This window comes from Coniophora puteana (assembly GCF_000271625.1).
Source record: "Coniophora puteana RWD-64-598 SS2 unplaced genomic scaffold CONPUscaffold_1, whole genome shotgun sequence".
NCBI classification, from domain to species: Eukaryota; Fungi; Basidiomycota; class Agaricomycetes; order Boletales; family Coniophoraceae; genus Coniophora; species Coniophora puteana.
In genome coordinates, this window is record NW_006913053.1 from 2,787,340 (window position 1) to 2,804,612 (window position 17,273).

The 17,273-nt window shown below is 56.5% G+C and overlaps 8 protein-coding genes across 8 annotated transcripts; 2 read left to right on the forward strand and 6 right to left on the reverse strand.

Annotated features, from left to right (window-relative positions):
* Positions 1-16: 16 nt before the first annotated feature.
* CONPUDRAFT_161498 (uncharacterized protein) lies at positions 17-1,339 on the reverse strand. Its single transcript, XM_007765346.1, has 2 exons — positions 1,095-1,339; positions 17-1,040 (listed from the first exon to the last, which is right to left on the reverse strand). The coding sequence occupies exons 1-2, from the start codon at positions 1,308-1,310 to the stop codon at positions 132-134; spliced, it is 1,125 nt and encodes a 374-aa protein (XP_007763536.1). The 5' UTR covers positions 1,311-1,339; the 3' UTR covers positions 17-131.
* Positions 1,340-1,475: 136 nt separating this feature from the next.
* Positions 1,476-2,732, reverse strand: CONPUDRAFT_161499 (uncharacterized protein; the record flags this gene model as incomplete). Its single annotated transcript, XM_007765347.1, has 3 exons — positions 1,476-2,225; positions 2,277-2,408; positions 2,459-2,732. The coding sequence occupies 3 exons, from the start codon at positions 2,730-2,732 to the stop codon at positions 1,570-1,572; spliced, it is 1,062 nt and encodes a 353-aa protein (XP_007763537.1). The 3' UTR covers positions 1,476-1,569.
* Positions 2,733-2,868: 136 nt separating this feature from the next.
* CONPUDRAFT_161500 (uncharacterized protein) lies at positions 2,869-4,766 on the forward strand (the record flags this gene model as incomplete). The annotated part of the gene is made up of 6 exons (XM_007765348.1): positions 2,869-3,070; positions 3,126-3,250; positions 3,309-3,615; positions 3,671-3,840; positions 3,894-4,046; positions 4,095-4,766. 6 exons carry the CDS (start codon positions 2,869-2,871, stop codon positions 4,764-4,766), a joined length of 1,629 nt encoding a protein of 542 aa, XP_007763538.1.
* A 416-nt stretch (positions 4,767-5,182) lies between these two features.
* CONPUDRAFT_86804 (uncharacterized protein) lies at positions 5,183-6,318 on the reverse strand (the record flags this gene model as incomplete). Its single annotated transcript, XM_007765301.1, has 2 exons — positions 5,183-5,953; positions 6,007-6,318. The coding sequence occupies 2 exons, from the start codon at positions 6,316-6,318 to the stop codon at positions 5,183-5,185; spliced, it is 1,083 nt and encodes a 360-aa protein (XP_007763491.1).
* A 300-nt stretch (positions 6,319-6,618) lies between these two features.
* CONPUDRAFT_161502 (uncharacterized protein) lies at positions 6,619-9,414 on the reverse strand. Its single transcript, XM_007765349.1, has 4 exons — positions 8,972-9,414; positions 8,528-8,911; positions 7,282-8,474; positions 6,619-7,222 (listed from the first exon to the last, which is right to left on the reverse strand). The coding sequence occupies exons 1-4, from the start codon at positions 9,296-9,298 to the stop codon at positions 6,793-6,795; spliced, it is 2,334 nt and encodes a 777-aa protein (XP_007763539.1). The 5' UTR covers positions 9,299-9,414; the 3' UTR covers positions 6,619-6,792.
* A 75-nt stretch (positions 9,415-9,489) lies between these two features.
* Positions 9,490-11,269, reverse strand: CONPUDRAFT_115658 (thiolase). The gene is made up of 8 exons (XM_007765350.1): positions 11,108-11,269; positions 11,024-11,054; positions 10,715-10,968; positions 10,189-10,661; positions 10,035-10,132; positions 9,866-9,974; positions 9,747-9,808; positions 9,490-9,689 (listed from the first exon to the last, which is right to left on the reverse strand). Exons 1-8 carry the CDS (start codon positions 11,263-11,265, stop codon positions 9,624-9,626), a joined length of 1,251 nt encoding a protein of 416 aa, XP_007763540.1. The 5' UTR covers positions 11,266-11,269; the 3' UTR covers positions 9,490-9,623.
* Positions 11,270-11,635: 366 nt separating this feature from the next.
* Positions 11,636-12,850, reverse strand: CONPUDRAFT_95824 (60S ribosomal protein L10A). The gene is made up of 5 exons (XM_007765351.1): positions 12,834-12,850; positions 12,610-12,768; positions 12,402-12,515; positions 12,057-12,337; positions 11,636-12,001 (listed from the first exon to the last, which is right to left on the reverse strand). Exons 1-5 carry the CDS (start codon positions 12,836-12,838, stop codon positions 11,904-11,906), a joined length of 657 nt encoding a protein of 218 aa, XP_007763541.1. The 5' UTR covers positions 12,839-12,850; the 3' UTR covers positions 11,636-11,903.
* Positions 12,851-13,102: 252 nt separating this feature from the next.
* Positions 13,103-17,056, forward strand: CONPUDRAFT_161505 (uncharacterized protein). Its single transcript, XM_007765352.1, has 4 exons — positions 13,103-13,244; positions 13,304-15,227; positions 15,291-15,599; positions 15,659-17,056. Exons 1-4 carry the CDS (start codon positions 13,216-13,218, stop codon positions 16,877-16,879), a joined length of 3,483 nt encoding a protein of 1,160 aa, XP_007763542.1. The 5' UTR covers positions 13,103-13,215; the 3' UTR covers positions 16,880-17,056.
* Positions 17,057-17,273: the final 217 nt, after the last annotated feature.

The following is a 17,273-nucleotide window of genomic DNA, read 5'->3' on the forward strand; positions in this document are numbered from 1 at the left end:
TTATCCAAACAAGATTCCGAGCACTATCATAGATTGATGTCTTCATCCTTCTTGCATTCATGCTCCCGGCCTTCCTGAATGTTGCTGAAGTATTCGTACATCAAACCTATACTACACTACACATACGCACGCTAGTGGGTTAAATGGCGTGCAAGACAACTTTCCAGCAAACTCGGAGGACCTGTAGCCGCATCGACAATGTGCTCAACTCCTTTCTCAACCACACCTCTAGTCCGCTCATTGGGTCCCCAGCTAGGAACGCGAGGCACCCAGACGACCATGTGTGTGCCAACCACGATCATCACATCCCTCGCGAGTTTCTCAGCATCAACGTCTCCCGCCTTCTGCTTGTACTCCTCGAGGAACGAGCTCAGCACCAGCCCGGCGGACGCTGACGCAGGGCTCTCTGGATGGAAAAGCTGAACGAGGTGCAGCTCCGCGCACATCTGCCCCACGTCCAACGCTCGCAACCCTGTCTTGGCGAGTTCCCAGTCGAGGACGTGGATCTTCTCGACGACAGGCTCGCCCTCGCCTTCTTTCAGGTGTACCACCACGTTGCCCGTCCAAAAGTCTCCGTGCGTCATCACCTCCCTCGCAGAGCTGATATCCTCTATCCTTTTTGCCGCAACCTCTCGGACGATATCCATATCTTCGTCCTTGATGGACAGTGGCGGACCCGCTAGTGCAGGAAGTCCATCGCTCCCAGAGAGCGTCGACTCGAGTCTGCCGTACGTCACAATAGCCGTGGTCGACCTGCCTGTGTCATTGTTGTGGAAAAGCTCGAGATCTAGACCAGGCTTGTTGATCAAGTTGTGCAGGTTGACCAGGAACCGTCCTAGTCCTTTCCCGATCGTTTGCGCGGCTTTCGGCGTTATCTTCTGGTCGATCAAGAGCTGCTTCAAAGTAGCGGAATTTTCTCCACAATCGTCCATGATCAGCACATGCTTGTCCTCATCGTAGAAATGCACAGCTGGAACAGTGACGATCTCATCCTTTGGCAGATTGTCGTGGGCTAGTCTTAAGGCGGCTGCCTCGTAATCCTGTGTGAAGTCATCAGCTAACGTGCTTTCCGTTCTTTGCCTTTCATGGCTTACTTGGCGCTCGGTGGAAAGTATCAGCGTGCCCCCTGCAAGCGGGATATCATGCGATGTGTGCTTCATGACTAGCGTGTTGCAGCCTTCATACGGTTCTTTCAGATGAAGCCGGTATGCAGAGTTGGTGGTTCCTCCAGTCAAAAGGGTGGCCTTGTGAGAGGCAAAGCGTGTCTCTTTGAGGTATTCCAATGCGCCGGCAGGAGTGCAGAGATCCATGATGGATGGTGGTAACAATGAAAGAGTGGTTCTGATGTCTGTAAGGATTGACAAGGCACGTAGCTAGTTTTCTACACGAATCAACTGTCGGCTTGACTCAAGAACGCGGCCCCGAAGTCAAGCGTCTACATGGGTCATAGATTCCTTATCCAGCTACTAAGGGTTGGTGCATGATCTTCGACTATGAGTATGCACTAGAATTATATTGCATATGACGAGCTCATCACGTAGGCAGCCACTGAGACCACATGCTACTAACTCACTCATCTAGACCGCCCATGCCAGCGCCCTCTAGCAGGGAGAGAACGCCACCTGAACGAGTACCGTCCGCCAAAACAACCCCCACCCGCCCCGCCGCCCGTTCAACGCGTCCCAAACCTGTCCTGTCTCCACCTTCCGATCCGACTTCTAGCCCCTTAGCGGCCGCCTCTTCGTCGATCTTGCGCATGCGATCCAGCACAGCGGCGTTCGCGCGCCCCAACGCAGTCTCACCACTGGAGTCCTCCGAAGGGTCAGTAAGAGAACTGAGCAGCATCGCCTTGCGCGACGCGTAAGACTGCCTCGAGAGCTGAGGAGGTGCGACCCCCGATGGCTCGTTGACCATCTTGTCCAGCGTCGCTATCGACTCTTTCGCTTTGCGCAGCATCTCGCGCTTGGACGGCCGGCCGCGTTTCTTGCGCGCCGGCTGCTCGGCGGGGACGACGGCGGTGGGCGGCTCGTCTTGGGTGCTCTCCCGGACGAAGATCTCCCGCGGGAGGGTGCGCGGGTTCAGCGCGTGGAGGTGGCTTGGGGGCGCTATCTCGAAGAGGCGTGCGTCGATTAGGCTCTGGACAACGTGGACAACGTAAGGCTGCAGCGGTGTGAGACCGTCTGTGGCGAAAGCGGCATCTAGCGTCAGGAGGGAAGTGAAGGTGTCTAAACGCGTGTGATCAGCAGCCAGGGAAAGCATGAAGAACTAGAAAGCACCGCTCGGGATAGGTAGTCGATCAACGGCTTTTATGGGCGGGGCGGACGAGCTGGGTTGGGTGGAATAGAACATGTACAGACCGAAGAGGCTCACTGCTTTGTGCAGCGGCGGCTCAGAGCTGGCGGTCTTGTCTGGAAAACAGTCAGGGGAAACGCGTCGCATCAGCACACGGGATGCTCACCGAGGAATAGCCTCATTGTCACCCGAAGGAAAAGATGGCGGGTCCTGTCATCAAAGACTTTGAAGTGCATCCACGGCCAGCCTTGACTGTCCCATACGTCTTTGAAGAGCGAGAACGGTTGTGTGGGTTGTTCGTGTGCATAACGCTGAGCGAATTCGTCGCAGAGAGAATTGATGTCTTGAGTCAGAGGGTCCACATAGAGAGAGGATGTAAAGTAGGAGGGCTGCACGATTGCTTGGCCACGAAAGGCAGACGGTGTGGGGGCGACAGACATGGTCCACGCGCAGAAAAGGAGGTGTGACGCGCCAACCCCTAGGCGCTGGTAACTGAAAGTAGTACTAATATTACAATACTCGGCAAAGTAATAGTTTGAACACTTGCTCCCTTTCCCGCGGGCCGTCACCGCGGTTATGCCTCCACTCTTCCGTCGCAAGAGCCACGTCGTATGTTTCTTCTGCCAAAGCATACCAGCACCCACTCCTGCCAACCCGCGCGCGTTCAAATGCCCCCAATGCGACTGCTGGAACCGCTATGACTCGAATGGAGAGCTCGTCTCGGACGAACCTGCCATGCATGATGAAGCTCTCAACACCAACTCGTTCGCGAGGCGAGGTACACTCCTGCTCTCGCCTGCTAACTTCAAATCGCTGACTTGGGGACATTATAGCCTCTGCAAGCAAGAACCACTTGCCCTCTGTCTACGGCACGACGAGGACGTCGTTCTGCCACACCTGTCAGACCAACCAGATGCTCATCGTCAACCTCCTGTCTAATTATCTTCCCTCTCCACAGGTCTGTCCTCTCCTCTCCTCTCCCTCTCCTGGAGCCACGCCTCTTACCGTGTTCGCAGCATCCAGACTACGCCAGGAGGCTAGAGATGCTCCCCGCGTACAAAGAGTCCCTGCACATACGCTATCCCCCCGTGTGCGAGGACTGCGCGCCCAGCGTCGAAGCCGAGATCCAGCAGAAGGACCACATGGCGCGGACAAGGGCTCTCGGGGGCTGGCTGAGACAGACGAGGGGCAAGGACAAGCAGCGGCAGGTCTCCAGCGCGGCGCGCGAGAAGGACAAGCTGTGGTCGCACCTCCTCGCCTGGAGAATACGAGGTGCTTTGTGGGCGGCTACCCTTGTTGGTGTTCTGATGTGGTATATCGCGGGTGCGTGTTGGCATGTGCACTTCCTGTCCACGCTTGGCTCATCCTTGGGTGACAGTGCTTTGGGGTGTTAGACCACCACAGGTTGCAGCTCGGGTTCTTCCCATACTGCCATCATATTTCTTCTTCTCGTTGCTGTGGACGGTGTGGGATCCGACCTACTATTCATTCCGCAAAGCTCAGTTGCAAGGGAGGGATGTAAGGCTCCGAGGAAAGCGCCAGTATATTGTAAGCCGCTCAAGCAATAACTACTCTTTTCTACCTCTGACAGCTTGCCATAGTGTCTACAGCTATTAGCATGGGGATGGAGAATCCTCACATCCAGCATGCTGTTGCTCTCATCGCGTGATACGACGGAGTCACGCTCACATTACTTTCACCTCACATTCGAGAGTCGTTCATTTTTCATGTTATCTGTAATATTAGAACTATCAGTGAGCCGATCCTACCTCCGTCACACACACACTGACATTATGGATTAGATCATCATCGGATCCCTCGCTTTTCTCCGACTCGACCATCCTCCCCCCATACGCCTCATCCAGACCTCCAACCCCCTCTCACGCGCATCCTCCGTCCTCCTCACCCCCGACGGCAGCTTCGCGACCGCACGCTCGACACCTGCCCCCCTCTCCGCACGCTCGTCACATCGCAGCCTCGAGCCAGACCTCTCCGTGCTCTCCCTCTCTTCCAAACCGACCATGGTCCCACCCTCGCACCCCATCTTCGGGCACGCGTCTCTCGCGCCCGCCGTCGAGTCCGCGATGGACCAGGATCCCACTTACAGTCCTGGTAACGCACGGGAGAGCGACGCGATGGACTGGCAGCCGACGGATCCGCGAGCACAGGGTACGCACGCGCAACGTTCAAATGCCGAAGAAGAACAGGGCTCGTGGCTCCGCCCCCAGCGGTTCTTCGCGCCCGAGCAGCCGACCGGGCTCGAGACACTGTTCGCCAGCACCCGTCTCGACGACTCCCCGGGGCAACAAACCAACGCTCCGCGCTCCATCCTGCGCCGCACGCTCGGCGACAAACGAAGGGTGGCAGGCGCCCTGTCTCTCCTCTTGTCCATCGTCGTCGCGTTCCTGGCCGGACGCTGGCTCAGACGATCCGACGGCTCAACAAGTGGTAGTACTAGTACTTATAGCACTTAGTTGTACGTGTACCGATCGACGAGTGATCTAGTCAATTCCGAGTACTTATAAGTGTATCTGCAACACGGATATACGTACGGGTATATAAGAGAAAGCACACGCGGCACCTGGCACCGAGGAACAAAGTGTGAGGCGGCCTCTAAAGGAACAAACAAAAGTCGACCGACACAAGTGGTATCCACAAAAGAGGGTTTCTCATTGATTGAGACGGCCCAGTCGAACAAAGAAAGGGACAAATCAAGAAATGTCGAAGCAAGAAACTGGTGGAGTCCGTGATCGATATCTGATCACTCAAACAGGCGTTGCGCGGTGACAATCCTTGAACAGGCGAAATAAGAAAGGATAAACTATGGGTAGAACTAAAACTAATAGGTGCGTTTCCGGGAGCGGGTGCCTTCGTATGAACGAGGGAGCGACTAGTACCCGCCGTGGTGCACGGGCATGCCGTATTGATCGTACCCGGGGTGGTAGCTCGGTGCGGGGCTGGCGGTGGGCATGGGCCGCGACATGCTGACCCCGCGGTGGAGGTCGTGCATCTGAGGCTGCGGGCTCGCACCGCGCGCGAGGTCGGCGTATCCACCGATGGGCGCGAGGTGGGCCGCACCAGCGGTGAAGTCGTGGTCGGGAATCGGGTGCTGCGCGGATGCGTACCCGCCGTGGCCGTGCACGCTGTCCTCGTTGGCGTTGCCCGAGTGGAAGGACGACGCGTTCGAGTAGCGGCGGGAGGAGCCGGGCAGACCGGAGTCGCGGTGGCTGTTGTCGTCGGGGGGCAGCCAGTCGATGGGGGCCATCCTGTCGTCGAACTCGCGAGACTTGCGGAACTTCCATTTGCGGAAGATGGTCCAGATGACAGCGACACCTATGATGCCACCAAACACGGCTCCGATGGAGATCCAGGTGGCGTGGGTGATGGTGGCTGCTGCGCCTTGCGAAGAGTCGTTGTTGGTGGTAGGAGACGGAGCAGCGGGGTCACTCGTGATTGTGACGACGTATCCATTCGAGTTGCTCGTTATCTGTACGGGAGTGGCGCTGGTGTGAGGCGCTGAGGTCGGCTGAGGAGTTGAAGACGCGGTGGAAGTCGTACTGGCCGACGTCGAAGAGGCTGTCGTCGAAGCTGAGCTGACTGTAGGAAGCAGGCCATCCACTAAGCTTCCCAAGGGACCTGTTGAGCCAGTGGTGCTAGCCGCCTGAAGAGAATGAGCAAAGCGTCATAACGACGCGAGACCGTGGGGAGACTCACGGATGATGTGCCTGTTAACGACTGAGAGCCAGAGGCACTAGCAACGGAGCTCGATGCAGACGATGAGGCCGCTGAATCCGTCGCCGATGCAGAAGAGGAGGGCGAGGCAGAAGCAGAGTCTGCAGAGGAGGAAGAGGTAGGATTATTATCACCGAGACCAAGCAGGCCGCGAGCGAACTCAGCGGGAGCGCGCATTTTGATCAAACGGTGGTCGCGTCTGTGTGTGTCGAAGGAGTTGGCGTCGACGATGGCGACGCAGGCAAGAATGAGAGAGACATAGAGAAGGAGCGTGGGCTTGAGCTTGGTACGCATTTCTGGCCGCAGGAAGACGGCTATTTGACAGTCACGGGTCAGGAAGTAGCAGAGGATATGAGACTAGAACTGACCAAGGGAGAAAAGAAAGTGAAATGGGAGGGTGAATTCTCGAAGCGGGTATCTATGAATACGAAGGGGAAAGAGAGTGGCTTGTTAGGACATCCAGGTCCCGATCCGCAGTCCTTGTCTCTCAGTGCTTCGATATTGCAAAACAAGCGAGATCGCCCCTCGTCCAAATATACCATCACCTGTCTCCTTGGCACCCCGTAGCCCAGTCTCGGCTTCAATTCACTCACTCGCACTCATCAATTCACATCGTCGCATCGCTCCACTACAGCTCATTAGCTATGCTATCCTAAAACAAGCAACACAACGTCCGCTAATCGTCGAAAACAGAACCGTATAAAAAGAATCCATGTTCCAGTATAGTAGAAAGAAATTCAAGTCGAATAGCAAGAAGTTGGATGAAGTTCAAGGGTGGCTCGTCAACGACCAGCTGTCCAGCGCCACAGAGCTAGGGCTCGCATACGAGCTCGACGACATCCCAGGCCACTGCGGACTCATCAACACCTCCAGCGTGTACGAACCCTCCGGCAGACTAATAGCAAGCACCGTCACTCCGTCGTTCGGCAAGTCCGAGCCGCCAGCCGGGAGAGGCGGGTCTGTGGGCAGACGAACGGCCGCCATCGTGGAGAACGCGGCACCAGAGGGCGCGTTCTGCAGCTCGACGACCATCTGCGCGTCTCCGATTTGCAGAGTCGCAGTTTGGTTGTTGTTCGAGAGGGTGACCGTGGCGTTGGTGTGAGCGCGCCACATCACCGAAGCTTGCGCATTGATCTCGTCCTGCACGAGCACCTGCTTACGTCCGTTGATCATCCGAATACCACGCTTCAAAGATGTCCTACAGTCGACACCAAGTCAGTATGGATGCAACCATGGTCACTCTAACGTATCACGTACGTGTTGAAGTAGGCGCTCGTAAGGTCACCAACAAAGTAAGCAGTCGAATCGCTGGAAATGTCCGCGACAGTGGTAGAGCCCTGCGTGGTGTTGGTGGTGTCAAACGTCACCGTCGGAGCTGCCTCGACATTCTGGTTCCCCGCGTCAATCATAATAGTGTTCTGGCCCTCGGTACGCTTGCGGTAGTACAACCACCGCTGAGCATCCTGAGCGTCACTGGTAAAGTAACCAGGGACCAGGTAGTTCTCGTCTCCAAGCTCTCCGAACCAGCGAGTGCCCAAGGCATCGACCACAAAGTCGCCAACGTCGAGATCGTTGTGAGTTTGGTGACCCTGGAGAGTGCCGGCCTTGATACCAACGTACAGAGCATTCTCGTCGGCCCAGCTGGATCTCATCGAGGCCCACTGATCGATGCTGTTGCTGAAGTAATGATCGAGAGGAAGATCGTCCCAGAATGCGCCTGACACGGTGGGATTGTACCAGAACATATTCCAAGGGTCGGGGGCATCCGTCTGGTCGCGCTGGAACAGCTGATACTCGGGCTTGCCGTACATCAGGCCGTAGTACATGAGCGCGTTCGCCGTGGCCGTGTACCTGTTCACTCCGTTGTCGCCGTAGTGGAACAGCGACCCGGGTCCCGTAACATACATGTGGAACAGGCCGCTCAGGTACAGGTTCGGGTTCGACGAGAGCAGCCCAAGGTCCGAGCCCGTGGCGGAGACAACACCGGCGGCAAGTTCGGCGTGACCGGTGCTACCAAAGTACCAGTAGTCAGGCGTTTCCGACCAGGTACCGTCGCTGGAAGTCGCCTGAACACAGTTGGCCAGGGCGTTGGGAATTGTCTGAGCGAGAAGCTGTTCAGCGACACCAGTAGGGTCGTCGTTGAGGATAGCAAGGGAACCCAGGGTCAAGCCGTCATTGCAGACACAGTTCCAGTTGCCTTGCGTATTGGTGGTCCACCACCCGTAGTACATGGGGTCGTTGTCGGAATAACCAATAGCACCAGCGTTGAGGCCGTAGGTGATCATAGTCCACATGATGGCTGACTTCTGATCATCGGACCAAGAGTCGTAGAGCCAGTCATAGGCAATGGCATATGCATTGGTCAACTCGGCAGTATCAAGGAAATGGACGGGGTTCCATTTAGTTGAGTTGTCGGGGCCCCAACCACCCGTCAGATTACCGGCAGAATTCTGAAAGCAAGGTGAGGCAGCTATCTCAACGTCTATGACGTCATCGGGCATACCTGCAGCTCAACCCAAGTTCTATCAAGCCACTTGGTGTCGTTGGTCACGCGGTAGCAGTACGAGAATGCCTTGATGCGCTGCTTGACTTGACGAGCAGGGTCCAGGATACCATTGCCTCCATCATAGATGTACGGTACTGGGTCAGCGTTGTACCAAATCGTAGCGTTCATGAAGATGGTCTGGTTCCAGAACGTCATGTATGGGTCATTGGCAATAAGATTGGGGAGGGCCGCCCACTTGTAAGCGGGGGCAATCAGACGGGGTCTGTCAGGGCGAACAGCAGTGATGCTCGGATTTGAAGGCTGGAAAGAGTCCTGTGGCCAGGCGAGCGATGAATCCGTTGTGGAGACGAAAGTGGGAGAAGAATAGGCAGCCGAATTCGTCTGAATGAATTCAGCCTTGAGCAAACTGCGAGAAATGTGAGGAAATATCATTCTACTTACAGTGGAAGGGTATAGTGGCAGACCATAAAGACTGTCTGTGCCTGTGGCAAAGATACCAATATCTTTCTTCACGCTAGAAGCGGAGGCGGCAGCCGCAGCATCGCTAGAGGCGCTGCTCTTGTTGCGGGCAGCACGGCTACCAAGGACACCACCTACCACAGCAGCAGCGATGATAATTAGAGCAACTGGTATGCCAAACTTAATCCAGCCGCTGGTCTTTTTCTTGGGTGGATTATGGGGTGTTATATATCCCGAGGACTCATTGTAGTAAGGGTCTCCAGACCCGTAAGGAGAAGTGGGAGGCACGGAGTTGTAGTTGGCAGCCATCGCTGCGAGTGAATGAGGAACGTCTGTTTATAAAAGAGAGGCGAGAGTGGGACTGGCAAGCTAGGACAGAGGGAAAGCTGAGGAAATTGAGGCTATGGGGGCGTCAACGCATCCAGAGTGGGGGAATGGGTAACTAACACCTCAGACAAGGCAGGCCTTCCGTTTTGTAGCCGTCGGACCATTAATTCCTTGATACGGCATCCCGGCCAGCAACACTTCGAGGCCGTCTGTCCTATTTTTATAACAGGTTGACAAAAATAGACTGTTGAGTAGGAGTGAGTAGATCAGAAATAGTTCCATCCCTCCCGTCCACCAATCCCATGCCTCAGTCGCGCACAAAAAGTCCGGCGGCGCCCATGCCCGTGCCGATACACATGGATGTCACCAGCACCTGCACACATTGTTTCAGCCACACGCCCTGGAAGATCCTCGCAAGCATCATGCTTACCTTGGCCCCTCTGCGCTCCATCTCGTGCAGGCCAGTAACAATCTGGCGCACACCGGTGCAGCGTAAACTCGCATCGTCAGTACTGACGTCCGCACGTGGTAAATTTAGACCGGACTTATCTAACGGATGACCAAACGCAATCGCTCCGCCGTTTACGTTCACCTTTTCGGGGCTTAGACCCAGCGCCTTGATGCAATAGACGTACTGTGACGCGAACGCTTCATTGATCTGCCATTTCGGTGCATGTCTTAGCTTCCACCGCAACTCGTAGGGTTGCCTTGTGCTCACCTCGTACATGTCCACGTCGTCCTGGCTGATCCCCGCTTTCTCAAGCAGCATGGGAATCGCGTATGCCGGCCCAATTCCCATCACCCGGGGCACAACACCTGATACCACGCGCCTTAGCATCAAGAGCGGACAAGGATAGCAACCATTCTCGTACCTGTAACGGTAGTGGTAACGAATTTGCCCATGATCGGCAGTCCAAGTTGCTCAGCCTTTCTTCGCGTCATCATCATAACAGCTGCAGCGCCATCCGTGATTTGGCTGGCGTTCCCTCCCGTGGTGCAAGACGGCTGCCACTGAGGAAACGCTGCCCGGATCTTCGACAGCGACTCCTGCGTCGTTCCATATCGAATTCCGTCGTCCTGGTCGACAGTGACGCGCCGCTTCTCACCCGTCTTGGGATCCGTGACGTCAACTGTGAACGGCACGATCTCCTTCTTGAACCGGCCTTCTTTCTGCGCTACCTCGGCACGTTGATATGACATTGCTGAGAACTCGTCCATGATCTCGCGAGAGACAGAGAACTCCTTTGCGACATTCTCACTCGTCCATCCCATTGGCATCAAACAGTCTTTCGATGCAGGATTAGCCGTGACCGCTTCGCACTGGGCGGGTCCGCCATTGTCAGGGCTGCATATACACATTCGTAAGGACAGAATAAGAAGACGGCAATGTACACTCACTTCTGCGACATCGACTCGACACCGATAGCAAGACCGACTTCAATCTGGCCCACTCGAATCTGGTTGGCGATGGTAGTGGCTGCCATCAGCCCACTAGAACAGAACCGGTTCATGACCTGCACAGGGACTGATTCAGGAAAGCCGGCTGCAAGTGAAGCACCGCGAGCGTGATAGCAAGCATCTGGAGTAAGCACGGTTCCGACACATATGTCTCCCACAAGTGCGGGGTCGACCTTGGAGTTGGCAATTGTTTGCTGTCTGATCGTTAGTATACCCTGTGTCAGTGAACAGCTGGGTGTCTGTCTGCACCTTAAACAGTTCTAGCAAGAGACCGTCTACTCTGAAGCAGCTCTGAGCGTCAGAGGAATATGCATATATATATGCGGCACATACCCAGTATCCTTCAAAGCACCCCTCTTGGCCTTCGTGAGCGGCGAGCGGATGGCCATGGTAATAACGACATCTTCGGGGTTGCGAGCTCGCAAAGCCGAAAGTCCTTGAGTGGTACCCGTGAGCTGAGAGGCAAGCTGTCTGATTCTGTCGAGAGCCATGTCGATGTTGAGGGAATACTTACAAATAAGCTCCTGGGAGGCTGAGACGACGCTGGGACGAGGCCGGACCATGCACTTACAATAACCCCAAGTGTGCACCGGCTATTCCGAACTTCCACTCGGGCCGTATGCCGCCCAAGAGCCAAAACCTCCGCGGCACTCACGCTTTCGCGCCGAATTCATGTTCAGCGCTTGGCTTCGTTGCTTCCACCGACCGCCAAGCTCACACGTACTCGCACACTGTGAGTGACATAAATCTTGTTGTAAATTACACAGACCCGATGCCCTCTGCTGGAGGGGTCACCAAGTATTCCACGAGGACTGATATCACATCGGATGCACTCATCACTTCAGCCGGCTCCAGAGTAGTGAAGTTCCGAACGCATGTCAAATCATATGTTATAAGCCATGAAAGCATACAACATCCCATACAGCTACAACAGGACGAAAAGAGGGAAAGCAGCGACTAGCATCGGCGGGCGCCGCACCAGCTCCCAATCGGCTCCACCCACAAAGCCGTTGGTTAAGCGTGCGGGCCATGTTTTGCGTGTACGACGACCCGCGTCCACTAGCCCCATACCTACCACCCTTGCTCTTCTCCGCGATACCCTGGGTAAGGTGAAGCGGGAGAGAATCGCTCAGTAGAGACGGACGGGCTTGCCCATCGTGCTCTTGATGTGCAGCGACTTGACGTTCTGCCAGTTCTTCTTGAGAAGGGAAACGAGGAAGTTGATGCCTATCAAGAAGGTCAGAAGATGAGATCAAGGTAAAGGCGAATGCAGGGGACGGACTAAGCATGACGTTTCCGAGAACCTGGTCGTCTGTCATCTGCACGTGTCCAACGGCGACACCGAGACAAAGGACCTTCTTGAGCTGGAACTTAATCGTCGAGCGGACCTCGGTGAGTTTGTTGGATAGGTCCTCAGCGTGGGACACAGGGGTTGGGAACTTGCCGGCCTTGGCAAGACCAGGGCCGAGCAGACGAGGGATCTGCTTGATGAGAGCCTCGGAGGCCAAGAAGGCATCATACTTTTTGGCGAGCTTCTTAACGAGCTTTTTGTTCTTGTTGAGCCTGGATAGAGCGACGGCCGGGAGTTAGCGATAGGGGTAGGGTGGGTAAGTAGAGGACAACGCACTTCTTCAAGTCATCGACCGACATGTACTCGAGGTCAATCTGCTTGGCACGGTCGATATCGGCAGCGTCAGCGAGAATGCAGATGGACATGCGAGGACGGGGGACGTTGGGCAGCCTATCGAGTATCGTGAGATTAGTCAGTTATCCCATCGCGAGACGCAGAGACGCATATACGCGCGCCAACGAGTAAAAAATGGGAAGAAACGCACTTGACAGTGCCCGAGAAACGCTTGTCACGCTGGGGGTCGTAGTTCTTGAGACCGATCTGGAGCTCGATGGTCTCTACGAAGTTGCGCTTCTTCTCGCCGTTGGCCTCGGCGAGCAGCTCCTTGACGGAGCCCCGCACGCTTGCCACTGATAGTTTTGAGCTATGGACATCAGTTTTGGTTGGTATGGGACAGTTCGTGGACGCTGTAGCTAGTGATGAACGCACCTCATCTTTTGGTGGGTGGAGGTGGGTGGATGATCTTTGGGTAAAACTAAGGTTTGAGTGGCGGAGTGAATATTAGCTAGAGTCTCGGGAGATGCCGCTGTCAGAAGATGTGTCACATGGGCTGACTGTGGGAGATAGCGGAATCAGTCGTGTATGAGCTAATCGAGGACTGGTTCGAGTTTAGAGCGGGAGTGTTGTTGTTCTCCGTCGCCGATGCTGTTCCCGTCCCTTTCTCTTTCTCTCTTCCACTGTCTTTTTATCTGAATCTCTTCTGCGTTGTGCTACTATATCCCTCCGAGCAAGAACCCTCGGAACCAAGCGATACCTCTCGAATAACATACTTACCTTTTGGCGGTAAACAACCACTCAATTCAACGTCACCATGTCGGATGTATGGCCCCTGACAGGCCCGTAAGCCAGCCTTCAACTCTCCTCTCAACATCGACTCATTTGTACTTCAATGCCCCCAGCAATGACTCGCCACCAGAGTCCGACCTCACCTCAGACTCACCCCGCACTGCGCTCCTAACTCCGCCCTTCATCGACGACGCCTCCCTTGACCGGCTAGACGACAACGAGCTCGACCCGGAACTCACTCGCCCACACCGCATACCCCGCGGCCCAGGCAAGCGGTTCCGCACAGAACGCGAGCGTGCCCACTCAGGCACTACCAAGGGCGACCTCCTGCGCTTGCTCATCGCCGAAGAGTACGAGTCCCGCCAAACCCGCAAGGTCCTCTACACCGTTTTCGATAGGCTTGATGCCGAGTCACGACGCGCGAGTGAAGCCGAGAAGCAGACTAGTCAGGTGTTCGACACGATCAGAAGACTCAGGGAGGACTTGAGTAGAACGCAGGCAGACGCGGCCACTGCGAAGGAGGAGCTCAAGCTATATCAGCTGCAGCTGAGGAATGCCCAGGAGGAGATCAACAAGGCACAGGAGGTCGTCAAGACGCTCGAGCGGCAGAGGGACGATGCAGAGGACGCGGCTGCTCGGGGGCGCGCTGCTGTCCGTAGACTGAACGAGGCACGGCTGGTCGAGCAGGCTCGTGAAGAGGGGCACAAGCTCGGGTTTGAGGAGGGATTGAGGCGCGGTCGCCATGTTGGCTACAACGAGGGCGTTGACAATGGTCGCGAAGAGATGCGTGAGCACGCCGAGCAAGCCCTCGACCGCATGGTGCAGGAGCAGGGAGAGGTACAGAGTGGCGAGCGTACCCCACCTATGGAGGAGGAAGAGGAGGAAGACCTGGACGTTGAGGGTAACGCCGACGACCTCGTCAATCGCCCACCCACCGATGGGACACCCGACATCCTGCGCATGTCTTCCTCCATCCCATCCTCTTTGCAAAGCAATGGGCCAACGCCAGGACCAAGCCCCAGGAGCGTGCATCATATCCGTCCACCTCCGTCACCTTCTACCCGAACTCAGTCACTGAGCGAACTGTCCCCCGCATCATCCGAATACCCGCCCATGCGCCCGCCGTCTCAGTCTTCATACGTCCCTCCGCGTCCACCTTCACAACCCCAATATCCAGTCCGTCCACCGTCATCTGGGAGTCACCACCGCCGTTCCCACTCGCATCAACAACAACCCCAGTCATGGCCTGAACCACCAGTTCGTCCGCCGAGCGCCCCTATTTCCGTCCAGAATGTCCCACACAGTGTCCACCATCCTCAAACATACATCCCGCCGGATGGCTATATTCCCACCAAAGACGAATCCGGTATCTCTCTTCCTCCACCACATGAGTTCTATATGGGCGTCCCCTCCGCTCCGTCGTCGGCTACATCTACAGTCCCGCCTGCACCGCCACCCGCCGTCCCGCCCCCTGGTATCCCCTCGGTGCCAAGCGACGGCTCCGACCTCGCACCGCTCCGCGACCCTGCATACGATCCCCCATACCCACCATTTGAGATCCCGAATCCTCGCGGGAGAGCCTCACCAGACCTCGACTCGCAGAGCTCTGCGCACCGCTCGCAGACGTCAAGTATCTCGCAGCTCGACCTTGTCGGCCTACCAGGCGCGACGCCGGTCATGGGCCCCGCGCGCAGGCGGGAGCGAGAACTCCGGGACCGCGATCCAAACCGCATGAGGGGGCTTAGTGTCATTCATGAGGATGCGGGCAGCCAACGCTCGAGCTCGATGGGGAGTGTGCCGATGGTTGCAGGGGAGATACCGGTGACACCGGGCGCATCGGGGTCGAGGCGGACGAGGAAGGAATCGTACGGGAGTAGTGCGAGGGGAAGCCCCAGGAGAGGGGGAGGAGAGGAGGACAGTGACACGATGAGTATATACGAGATGCGTGATCGGCAGGCGAAGCAGAGGCTTGCGGATGAGCTGAGATATTCGGACCCATCGAAGGTGGAAGAGTGGAGGCGCTCAGGCAGTAGTCGGGTGAGTTATGTCATCTCGACATGCATACATGCGCTAATTTCGCTTTGTTTTGTCGTTGAATAGTCGCGTACGCAGAGTGTAGGCTCGTCGGCGCGCCATCGCCCTTCGCACGTTACGGTGCCGACTCCACTTTCTCCCCCTCAGCAAGCACCGGCGCCTCCAACAGAGTACGTGAATCCGCGTCATCGACGTGTTCAATCCCTTGCGGCCACCTCGCAACCTCAACCACCGCCACCACCTCAGCCCCAGCCCCAGTCGCAGACGTCCCCGTCACATTTGCGTCCGCCAAGCCAGTCAGGGCAACAGCGTCCAGATCCAGGTAGGCGCCTATCCAGCGATAGCTCGGTGCCTGGCATCACGATCCAGCCTCCCGTAAGGATTACTTCACCTTCCTCCACGACCATGTTTAACTCAACTCTACGATCGTTAAGTCGAACCCTCCCTCGGACGCTCCCTCTCGCCGTTCCAATCGCCCAGCGCCTCAGCCACAAGCACATTTACTGTCACCAGATCAAGCTCCCACGCCTCTGCCTCCTGACAGTGGCTCGGGCCAAAATCTGACAGAGCGCTATCAGCCGAAACATCCCTCCCCGCTCGTGCCCGCTGCACCGAACTCACCTTCGGCTCCGCCAACTAGGCTCGACGGTCCACCAGTTATCCCCCGACCACCAAGCCAGAACCAGCACTATCAGCCTATAAATCCCTACCAAAGGCCCAGCCAGAGCCAGGAACATGGCCAGGCCCCATTCCAACCCGCGCCTCCCAGCCCATACAACATCTACGGAGCGCCTCCGCTTTCAAACGCTCCCGACTTCAGCCAGTTCCCTTCGGGATTCCAGCCCACTGGTCCCACACAACCAAGCCCTGGCCCTACGGCCGCCCCATCGCTCCCACCCAGCGCACCTGAACCACCGCTGGATCCGCGAACCATACAGGTAGGCTCGAGCTCGATGCGTCCGCCGTCGAGAGGGTTCGTGCCACGTCCACCAAGTACGCCCGCATTGCCCGTCCCGCCGCCGGGCGGAAGCGCGTACGTGCCGTACAGAGGTGGGGGTGGCGAAGGCGGCCCGCCACCTGTGATTCCGGGGCAGCAGATGCGCTCGAAGACGCCAGCCTCTGCTGCGGGTGCGGGTGCGAGTGGTCTGTATGCGGAAGCGCCGCTGCCGCCTGGGGTGGCGTACCCGTCTTCGCCCATCTCGCGTCCGCCGACGTTGGGTTCGCTAGGAGGGGAGTCGGCAGCGGGCGGGCCGTCGTCAGCCAATGCTGGGATGACGCCCGCCGCGTTTGGCCGGCCGCAATCGCTGCGCACCTCTGTCACTGGCGCATCTATACCCGAGACCGTTGTAGCGGATGGAGGACGCGAAGGAAAGAAAGGAAAGAAGAAAAGCAAGAAGAATAAAGCTCGGGTGCAGGAAGAGGAGGCGCCGCAGACAAGGCCAACGAGCTCGTACTCGCACGGTCTCGAGCGGAAGCCATCGTACTCAAAGTTCGATCCGAAGATGTACAACGACCCCGCGTTCTTGTCGAGTAACGAGTCGCTGGTTGATCCACACACGGTCGCGAATACGAGTGTAAATGCGGCTGGACGTGGTGCTGCTGGTGCACCTAAGTCGCCATATAACTTTTATGCGAATTTGCCCGGGGGTCGTTGAGCGGGGAAAGGTGTAAGTCCGAATCTGTTGCACATGCAGCGGTCTATACATGTCGTCGTTACAGATGCTCCTTGTCACATACTTAGTAGTCTAAGTAGTATTTACGTAGGTACATGCCGCTGTCCATTTAGGTAGATGTTTTATGAGTAATGTACTGTATAGGTCATCGTCTATAACCACCCTTAGCCTACGTGACCACTTGTTGTAAACACATTTCACTTCACCAGTCGTAGGTTGGGGTGTCATGCATATCATGTCTGCTTCCCTGTTGGAACAGGTCCAACGCCAGGCTCCTTCAATGGTCCCACGCTTCCCATGTCAGTGTGGGCTACAACCCCTCAAATTTCTCAAACTCTGTTACTTTGAGGTAACGGGCATTAGAAAGCTGAGCAAA

Coding starts and splice junctions, on each gene's coding strand:
- CONPUDRAFT_161498 (XM_007765346.1), bottom strand. CDS start 1,310: ATGGATCTCTGCACTCCTGCCGGCGCATTGGAATACCTCAAAGAGACA. Junction 1,041..1,094: donor TACTTTCCACCGAGCGCCAA/GTAAGCCATGAA, acceptor GACTTCACACAG/GATTACGAGGCAGCCGCCTT.
- CONPUDRAFT_161502 (XM_007765349.1), bottom strand. CDS start 9,298: ATGGCTGCCAACTACAACTCCGTGCCTCCCACTTCTCCTTACGGGTCT. Junction 8,475..8,527: donor GAACTTGGGTTGAGCTGCAG/GTATGCCCGATG, acceptor CCTTGCTTTCAG/AATTCTGCCGGTAATCTGAC. Junction 7,223..7,281: donor ACGAGCGCCTACTTCAACAC/GTACGTGATACG, acceptor TGTCGACTGTAG/GACATCTTTGAAGCGTGGTA.
- CONPUDRAFT_115658 (XM_007765350.1), bottom strand. CDS start 11,265: ATGGCTCTCGACAGAATCAGACAGCTTGCCTCTCAGCTCACGGGTACC. Junction 11,055..11,107: donor GGTGCTTTGAAGGATACTGG/GTATGTGCCGCA, acceptor GAGCTGCTTCAG/AGTAGACGGTCTCTTGCTAG. Junction 9,809..9,865: donor TGCGTTTGGTCATCCGTTAG/ATAAGTCCGGTC, acceptor ATGCGAGTTTAC/GCTGCACCGGTGTGCGCCAG.
- CONPUDRAFT_95824 (XM_007765351.1), bottom strand. Junction 12,516..12,609: donor CGTTTCTCGGGCACTGTCAA/GTGCGTTTCTTC, acceptor GATACTCGATAG/GCTGCCCAACGTCCCCCGTC. Junction 12,002..12,056: donor TCTCGGAAACGTCATGCTTA/GTCCGTCCCCTG, acceptor CCTTCTTGATAG/GCATCAACTTCCTCGTTTCC.
- CONPUDRAFT_161505 (XM_007765352.1), top strand. CDS start 13,216: ATGTCGGATGTATGGCCCCTGACAGGCCC. Junction 13,245..13,303: donor GTATGGCCCCTGACAGGCCC/GTAAGCCAGCCT, acceptor CAATGCCCCCAG/CAATGACTCGCCACCAGAGT. Junction 15,600..15,658: donor GCATCACGATCCAGCCTCCC/GTAAGGATTACT, acceptor ACGATCGTTAAG/TCGAACCCTCCCTCGGACGC.